Source organism: Pituophis catenifer, unplaced genomic scaffold (assembly GCF_029215685.1).
Source record: "Pituophis catenifer annectens isolate HBS135680 unplaced genomic scaffold, rPitCat1.0.hap2 SCAF_10, whole genome shotgun sequence".
Classification (NCBI taxonomy): domain Eukaryota; kingdom Metazoa; phylum Chordata; class Lepidosauria; order Squamata; family Colubridae; genus Pituophis; species Pituophis catenifer.
Window position 1 is genome coordinate 26,447,058 of NW_027256890.1, and position 9,234 is coordinate 26,456,291.

Genomic DNA, 9,234 nt, shown 5'->3' on the forward strand with positions numbered 1-9,234 from the left:
AGAAGAAAAGGGAAACACAGAAAAAACGAGATATACAAAAATGATCCCCATGTCAATGAATATTTCATTGGGTAACCTTTAGCATGAATGACGGCCTTACAATGTCTCCCCATGGAAAGAACCAAGTCTTTTAGTTCTGCAGCTGTTATTATGTGAAACCAAGATGGCATGATGGCTTCTATTAACTGGGTTTTATTTCTGGGTCGCTTCTGACCAACCAGTTTCTTTAGTCGGCTCCATAGATTTTCCATTGGGTGAAGGTCTGGGCTATTCCCAGGCCATTCCAGCAGTGGAATAGGATTATCTTGAAACTCCAAAAAAATATATGATGTTATTAGCCATCAAACCTCAAAAATACACTTTTTCCACAATTTTGGCCACTACTGTATGTCGATGAAGATTTTCAGTCATCCGGGTAAAGTTGTCAGGAAATTCAGTCACGACAACCGGACTTATTTTCTTGTTTACCGACAAATCATAAAAACAAAATTCTACGAGGAAAAAAAATAACGTGGTTACATTTAATACTTAACTGCTTAAGTTTCAGTCGTTACCTTTATTTCAAAATGTTTTTTTTTTTTTGAGGAGGGCAAATAATTCAACGTGAGTAAATTGGTGCCACAGATCCCAATATTGATCGGTAAAGTCATATATATCCCTATTAACAAATGTGATTCAGGCTAGTGTCCAAATATTGTTCACATCCTCAAACTCCCAACTATTAAAACAGCGAAAGGCCCTGAACATGGGGAACAAACTGGTTTTTGCAACATAACTTGGTCATATCTGTCAGGGAGACCCACAACCATGATGGGGAACCTATGGCACATGTGACGGAAGTGGTTCGCAGAGCGGTCACCTTTGCTCTTCCGGGTTCCGGCCAGCTGGTCTTCACGCACGTGGGAGCGCCGGAAACCGGAAGACCAAGTCGCCGGCGCGCATGCTGAAAACAAGAAGGTAATCTTCCTGGCATGCGCACCGGCCAGCTGCTCTTCCGGTTTCTGGTGCGCATATGCGCTCCGGCCAGCTGGTCTTCGTGCGTGCATGTGCACCAGAAACTGGAATACCAGGTCGCTGGTGCATATGCACGCACTGGAAACCGGAAGATCTTCCCGGCGCCCACATGCGCACCGGGTGGCTGCTTTTCCGGTTTCCGGCATGTGCATGTGCGCTCCCGTTTCGGCACTTGGTGCCGAAAAGGTTCACCAACACTGACCTACAACATGGCTAGTATAGTTTTTGTTTATTTCTTCCTAAATAAATAGAACATGACAAGACTGTTACTCCAGTTACCGCTGGCCCGATAACCCCAAATACTAACGGCTCCCCCACAAGGTCCATTCCCAGAGTTGCGTGTCCATCTGCTGGGCTCAACTTTAAAGAGTGCCAATAGAAGGACGTCTCCCCCGCCCCATCCTTTTTCCTAAGTTCAGAGGAACCCCTGCTTCCCAAGCTGGCTGAGTCCGCCACGTTACTAGCACCCCAAGCTAGTTTCCGGAACGGGGGAAATTTAAGAGAGGGAGAAGCTCAGTTTAGCCAGCCCTCTCGGCACCCATCAAGGTTTCAGCTTCAGCCACGGGTGGAGGATGGTGAGGATGGAAAGGACGGACGAGGTCAGGCCGCAGAGCCCCACGAAACCTGAGCTGCTCTTGAACAGGCCCAGCTTGTCCAAGGGGATGAAAATGTCACAGGCGTTTTTCATCACGTCCAGGAGGAGGGGAGGGTTGCTGCGGAGCACCTGCGCCAGGAGAGCGAGCTGCAGCTTCAGCTTCAGGGCCAGCTGCTGGAAGCGATGGTCTTCCCCCGGGCCGGACCGGCCATTTGTGCAGCTTCCTTTCTGAGACTTCGCGTTGGTCTCGCGCTCCATCAGGAGCCGGATTTCGTAGGCGTCGCGGCTCAAGTTCATAATCAGCGCGAAGAGGTAATATCTGGAAGGGAAAAAAAAAACGTGAAGGGAAGAGCCTTGGTACTACAGTGGTTTAAAGCACCCTGTTATTAACACAGCTGCCTGCAATTTACTGCTGGTTCGAATCTCTCCAAGGCTCAAGGTTGACTCAGCCTTCCATCCTTTCTAAGGTAGGTTAAATGAGGACCCAGTTTGTGGGGGCAATAAGCTGACTTTGTATAAAATATACAAAAGTATGAAGGCTATTGCTGAGCACATTGTAAGCCGCCCTGAGTCTCCGGAGAAGGGCGGCATATAAATCAAATTAAAAAAAAAAAAAAAAAAAAAAGAGTGAACATGTCCTGAAATCCTAGCTGGAGAATAAGAGAATACAGGCAGTCCTCGACTTAACAACCACAACTGAGCCCAAAACTTACATTGCTAAGTGAGAAATTTGTTAAGTGAATCTCCAGTTTGTTAAGTGAATCGCTACAGTTGTTAAATTAATAGCACGATTGTTAAGTGAATCTGGTTTCTCCATTGATTTTGCTTGTCAGAAGATTGCAGCGAGAAAAGTCATAAAATGGGGCAAAACTCACTTGACAACAGAAGGTTTGTGCTCAATTGTGGTCATAAGTCAGGGACTACCTATAGATGCACCAGCCCTATAAATGGTTCTCCTGCTTTGCAAAAATATCCATGATAAACATATATATATATGCATATGTATTTTATGACACATGGTGCTCGAATCTAGTCTCTCTTTAAACATCTCCATTTTCCACCAGGCTCATTTGACTATAAGGTCAACATCATCTTGTACAACAGTCTCTGTACAGTTCTTGAATTTGTAGCCGTTTCTACCATATTTCTATTATAGCTACCATGTTTCCCCGAAAATAAGACCCTGTCTTCTATTTTTTTGAACCCTGAAATAAGCGCTTGGCCTTATTGCCATGCGCTCAAAAGCCCGATTTGGGCTCATCGGGATGTCTTATTTTGGGGGAAACGGGGTATTACTGCACAAAAATGCACATATTTACTCAAATGCAACTGGCAAAAATACATGAATATAGTATGTAAATATTCTAATTACTATAATCCTAATAATCAAAGTCACCCCCTGTTGAGGCGGGGGACAAATTTAATAAAGTAATAAATAATCAATTACACTGCATTCTTCTTTCAGTCAACCTAATATACATAAAATCACCAAGGCCTCGTGTGTGTGTAAAAGTTTCTTAGCCAGGAGTTCCCCTTCCCATCTAAATTGGACTTCAGCAATTATTGACATGCAACATTTGTAAATGATCATTCAAACATTTGTCGATGTTCAAAGGGTTGCTTATGAAAGCTCTTGATATAGGGAAATTAGTTTTGAAAGTTTAGCATTTTGAAGTTTGTAGTTTTATAACAGATTAACAGAGTTGGAAGGGACCTAGCAGGTCATCTAGTCCAACCCCCCGCCCAAGCAGGAGACCCTATGCCATTTCTGACAGATGGCAGTCCAATCTCTTCTTGGAAGCCACCAGTGATGAAGCTCCCACAAACTCCGAAGGCAACTTCTGTTCCATGGGTTGACTGTTCTCACTGTCAGAAAATTCCTCCTTATTTCCAGGTTGAATCTCTCCTTGATGAGTTTCCATCCATTATTCCTTGTCTGGTCTTCAGGTGCTTTGGAGAATAGCTTGACCCCCTTCCTCCTCTCTGTGGCAGCCCCTCAAATACTGGAAGATGCTCTCCTGCCTCCCCTGGTCCTTCTCTTCACTGGACTAGCCAGGCCCACTTCCTGCAACCGTTCTTCGTATGCTTTAGTCTCCAGGTCTTTGATCATTTTAGATAGATTCAGATTAACAGAGTTGAAGGGACCTTGCAGGTCATCTAGTCCAACCCCCCGCCCAAGCAGACGACCCTACACCATTTTTGACAGATCGCAGTCCAGTCTCTTCTTGAAAGCCTCCAGGGATGAAGCTCCCACAACCTCCGAAGGCAACTTCTGTTCCATCGGTTGATTGTTCTGACTGTTAGGAAATTCCTCCTTAATTCTAGGTTGAATCTCTCCTTGTTCACTTTCCATCCATTGTTCCTTGTCTGGCCTTCAGGTGCTTTGGAAAATAGCTTGACCCCCTTCCTTCTCTCTGGGGCAGCCCCTCACATATTGGAAGAGGCTCTCCTGTCTCCCCTGGTCCTTCTCTTCACTAGACTAGCCAGGCCCAGTTCCTGCAACCGTTCATCGTATGTTTTAGCCTCCGGTCCCTTAATCATCTATAAGATTTGTGTTCTCAGGATTGAATTAGCCATTTCCTCCACAACCCTCAGAGGACAAAGCTCGCTGGGGGGGAGGGAGGGAGGGAGGGAATTCCATCTCACCTGAATGACCTCTGGCTCCACTTCTCATGGTCCATGTGTGGAAAGAGACCTGATTTCCCCGCCCACAAGATGTTGTCGCAGGCAAAGTACATAGCTCGGTTTAAATGGCTCACTGTGATGCAGAAACGAAGGACGATATCTGACAGGTGGATGGCTCTTTTGGCCGCCTCCAGAGCATCTGCAGAGTTCCCCAGTCGGAATACTGGAAAGGAAGCCCAGAGTCATGGATGCGTACAATCCATCCTAGCTTATTTCCACAGCTCACCAAGGGAGAGCCCTTGAAAGAGGCTGGGTGGATTGACAAGCAATTACTTTTTTTTATTATTATAATTATCAATTTTCTTTTTGTTTATAATACAACAATAGAAAAGCGAATCGTAGGAAAAATAGGGAAGGGAAAAGCGTAGGGAAAAAGAAAGAAAAGGCATTGTCTTTGGTGCAATAGAGTAAGATAATAATATCAAACCTCAACTTTTTACTTTTACGTAATAGTATAATCTAGCCATTTCTATAACGGCAAATCTATCTAATCGGTAAAAGCCAAAATCAAAGTTTCATTGTTTTTTCCACTTCAAGCACAAAGTCCAGAAGAGGTTTCTAAGTAGAAACAAAAGTACCATATCTTTCGGAATATAAGACGCACTTCCTACCCACCCCACAAAAGAGAGTGAAAATTTAGGTGTGTCTTATTCACCAAATGTAGCCAAAAACGCGAGGCATGGAGGCGGCGATGGTCTGTGGCAATCCCTGCAGCCTGGAACAGCTGATTGGGGGTATTCTGGGAGGCCGATCCACCCGGCAATCAGCTGCTGGTGCTGAATCAGGCTGCAGTAATGTGCTGAAGCTGATCTGGCTGTTTGCTATTTGCTGCAAGGACTCGGAGTTTCCTTCCTTCCTTCCTTCCCTTTCTTTCTTCTCTTTTTTCTTTTCTTTCTTCCTTCCCTTTCTCTTCCTTCCTTCTCTCTTTCTCTCTTCCTTTCTCTTCCTTCCTTCCCTCTCTCCCTTTCTTTCTTTCTTCCCTTTTTCTTCTCTTTTTTCTTTTCTTTCTTCCTCCCCTTTTTCTTTCTTTCTTCCTTTTTTCCTTCCCTTTCTCTTCCTTCCTTCTTTTCCTCCCTCCCTCCCTTTCTTTCTTCCCTTTTTCTTCTCTTTTTTCTTTTCTTTCTTCCTCCCCTTTCTCTTTCTTTCTTCCTTTCTTCCTTCCCTTTCTCTTCCTTCCTTCCTTTCCTCCCTCCCTTTCTTTCTTCCCTTTTTCTTCTCTTTCTTCCTCCCCTTTTTCTTTCTTCCTTCCCTCCTTCCCTTTCTCTTCCTTCCTTCCCTCCCTCCCTTTCTTTTCTTCCCTTTTTCTTCTTTTTTCTTTTCTTTCTTCCTCCCCTTTCTCTTTCTTTCTTCCTTCCTTCCTTCCCTCCTTCCCTCCCTTTCTCCTGCTACCTCCCTCCTTGCTTTCCCTTGATAACTGCGGCTCCTTCCGATTCAGCTGCAAATTTCCCTTCCAGAAAGATCTAAAGCCCCATCGTTCTCACTTTCTTGTCTTGCCAGTACCAAAATGCCCGCTGTACCTCTGCCCTCCCGCCCCAGTCAATCCCCTTCACACTTACGCTTGCGTCCCAAGCTCAGATGAGCCTCCAGCTGCTTGATCCTAGCAAGGAAATCAGGCCCAGCTCCATTCTTCTGCAGGGCATAGCCTAGTAGGGTGCAGGCATATTGGGCAGCTCTAGGCAGAATACAGGGAAAAAAACAGTAAAGAGACCCAGCCAAGATCTGTCAGCTAAAGAGTCTAAAATAATCTTCATGCAACAAACGACATTGCCAACTCATAAACTAAGCAAGGCAAGTCAATTAAAAAAAAAAAAGAAGAAGAGAGGAGTTATAGGACAAATCGTTATCCTACAATTTGGTGTGGCCCAGATTTGTTCCTCGACTTACAACAGTTCATTTAGTGAACTGCAGCTGTTACAATGTGAAACCAACAGTTACACCAGTTCATTTAGTAACTGTTCAAAGTTACAACGGCACTGAAATGACCTGTTTTTCACATTTATGACCATTGCAGCATCCCCATGGTCACGTGATCAGTATTCAGATGCTGGACAACTGACTCATAGTTATGACAGTTGCAGTGTCCTGGGGTCATTTTGTGACATTCTGACAAGCAAAGTCAATGGAGAAGCCAGAATCGCTTAATGGACATTGTTGACTAACTTAACACCTGCAGTGATTCCCTTAACAGCTAAGGAAAGAAAAGTGGGGCAAAACTCACTTAACAAATGTCTCGCTTAGCAACAGAAGTTTTGGGCTCAATAGTGGTCATAAGTCAAGGACTAACTGAGATTAGAATCCAGCTGGAAACTCATCAGTTCCAAAAGTTCTGATGACTTGAGCTGGAGAGTTGCATTTATACATTTGTCACTTATTCCATAATTCAAGAAACTTTTCCATTAGGTGGAATCTACAATAGTAGATTTCTCTTGACTTTGGATAAAATTTTGCTTCTCTAATTTACTGCAGTGGTTATATAATTGCAACTGAAGCATGTCTCGACAAGCTCAATATGGATAGATACTTTACTTGCGTCAATGAAACCTGTGTTCTTTCTCTTCTGCTAAGCTCCCATTTCTGAAACCAAATCAACATTGTTTGAAATCTGGAATCACTAACATCTATGTATGGAAAGAAAAAATGGATATATCTGATAATGGAACATCAATCGTTGCAAATGTTAAAGACTTGAAAATTGGTTTTATCATATTTAAAACTGGAAAACTATTTGGAAAAAAAAGTAATTTTGATTTTATTGGATGCCCCAAAGAATGTTCTTAAAGGATGAATGTCAAATTTTCTTAATGGCAATATAAAAAAATTGAGGGAGTGTCCTTTGGAAACTATATAAATTGGAACAATATTTTAATAAATGTGTAAGTAGAGTTATGGGGAAATCTCTTTTATATGTTGACTTACATTCCAGAAATATAGAATCTGACTTTTCTTAAAGAACTTAGGTTGCATAGGTGATGGGCAATTGCTAAAGGAATTATTCTGAGAAATTGGACAACTATAATTCTAGATATTAAAAAATCAGTCATGTGTAGTTTATCCATTTTTGAAAAAGCATTTTTCCTAATAAAGACATGACATAATATATTTGCCTTTCACCTACATTCCACAATAGATTACTAGGTTTTAATAATAGAAGGAAAATTCAGCATATGGTTTGCTTAAATTCTATTATAAATTCTCTCTTGTTATTTTGCCCTATGTGCACATAAATAAACAATATCACCTCTGCAGAAAGGAGGAAATTAAGGATACACTTTTAGGAACAAATGCAGCATTTCTGCTATCACCTATGAGCATAAGATTTGATGCCCTCATTACTGTCTTCATTATGCTGTCTTCATTGCCTCAGTTTCCAATTAACCACAGACACCCAAAGTTTTTCCAAGGTAGCCACCCAAAAGCTCTCTTTGAAGAAGCGGCGAAGTGCAAATGGGGTAAGAGGCAAATATTTAGATGAGGTAGTTAAGGGCACCGCCTTTCTCACTCACAGGGTGAGGACGAGAGAAAAGCAACGTCAAGAGGAAAAGTAAGAAAGTGTTGCCAGAGTTATGACCGTGCCCTAGTTATGTGCAAGCCCATGTTTGCAATGAAAAGCATCACTGGTGCAACAGCCTTTAAGTAGTTTGGTAATGAAACTTCTGCAGGGAAACAGCCAAATTCAGAGGTCACCAAAGTTCAGTCTGGAGCTACAAATATGCTCTTTTTATTGATACCTGCTAAGATTAATCCAACTTAAACCAAATGCTTTCCATGACTTTTAAAAATACAGGTAGTCCTCGACTTACAACAGTTCGTTTAGTGACCGTTCAAAGTTACAACGGCACTGAAAAAAGGGACTTAGGACCGTTTTTCACGCTTACGACCATTGGAGCATCCGTCTGGTCATGTAATCAAAATTCAGACAGTTGGAAGCTGACTCATATTTACGACGGTGGTAGGGTCCCAACTTACAGCAGTTCATTTAGTGACTGAAATTACAACGGCACTGAAAAAAAGGGGCTTATGTCTGTTTTTTCACACTTATGACCATAGCCGCATCCCCATGGTCACGTGGTCAGAATTCAGCCGCTTGACCACCGACTCACACTTATGACGGTTGCGGTGTCCCGACTTACAACAGTTCATTTAATGACTGTTTCAAAGTTACAACAGCACTGAAAAAAGGGACTTATGTCTGTTGTTTCACACTTATGACCATAGCCGCATCCCCATGGTCACGTGGTCAGAATTCAGCCGCTTGGCCACCGACTCGCATTTATGACGGTCGCAGTGTCTCGGGGGGTCACGTGATCCCCTTTTGTGACCTTCTGGCAAGCAAGGTCAATGGGGAAGCCGGATTCACTTAATAACCGTATTATTCACTTAAAAAGCTGCTGTGATTCACTTAGCAACTGTGGCAAGGAAGGCCTTAAAACGGGGCAAAGCTCACTCCAACGTCTTCCCTTGACAGAAATTTTGGGCTCAACTGCGGTCGTAAGTCGAGGACTACCTGCAAAGTCCTCCCGGGGTTTGTCACCCACCGCCCTTCGCTCGTGCAAACCTGAAGACCCGCTCCTTGGCTTGGCTTTGGGCGCTGAAACGGACCCAGGAATCCATGGCGGAGCCCGACGGGGTGATAAAAGGCTGGAACAAACCGAGCAGCCTCGGCCTGAACCCTCGCCCGTCTGTCGGGCCCTCGGAGGAGAGGTAAACACCCCCACTTCCGCCTCCGTTACAGGAGCGCGTGAGGGTCAAATTTATCCCAGGCTTACGATTGGCTCCCGCTGAAGGGCTCGGGATGGAAGACGTGACGCAATCGCAGGAGCGTCCGCCTGCTTCTGTCCTCGATTTATCCGAGGCTTACGATTGGCTCCCGCGGAAGGAATCGGGATGGAAGACGTGACGTAAACCCAGGAGCGTCCGCCTGCTTCTGTCCTCGATTTATC

At 43.9% G+C, this 9,234-nt stretch overlaps 1 protein-coding gene across 1 annotated transcript; it reads right to left on the reverse strand.

Annotated features, from left to right (window-relative positions):
- Window positions 1–1,228: 1,228 nt before the first annotated feature.
- On the reverse strand, window positions 1,229–9,015 carry PEX11B (peroxisomal biogenesis factor 11 beta). Its single transcript, XM_070950970.1, has 4 exons — window positions 8,850–9,015; window positions 5,851–5,966; window positions 4,256–4,457; window positions 1,229–1,928 (listed from the first exon to the last, which is right to left on the reverse strand). The coding sequence occupies exons 1-4, from the start codon at window positions 8,903–8,905 to the stop codon at window positions 1,556–1,558; spliced, it is 747 nt and encodes a 248-aa protein (XP_070807071.1). The 5' UTR covers window positions 8,906–9,015; the 3' UTR covers window positions 1,229–1,555.
- Between the last annotated feature and the right edge of the window lie 219 nt (window positions 9,016–9,234).

Bases quoted from the DNA above. Each gene is read 5' to 3' on its own strand.
- PEX11B (XM_070950970.1), bottom strand. From the start codon at position 8,905: ATGGATTCCTGGGTCCGTTTCAGCGCCCAAAGCCAAGCCAAGGAGCGG. The intron at 4,458-5,850 runs GTAAGTGTGAAG...CTTCCTTTCCAG, and splicing joins TCTGAGCTTGGGACGCAAGC to TATTCCGACTGGGGAACTCT. The intron at 1,929-4,255 runs GTGAGATGGAAT...TTTCCCTTCCAG, and splicing joins TGGAGCCAGAGGTCATTCAG to ATATTACCTCTTCGCGCTGA.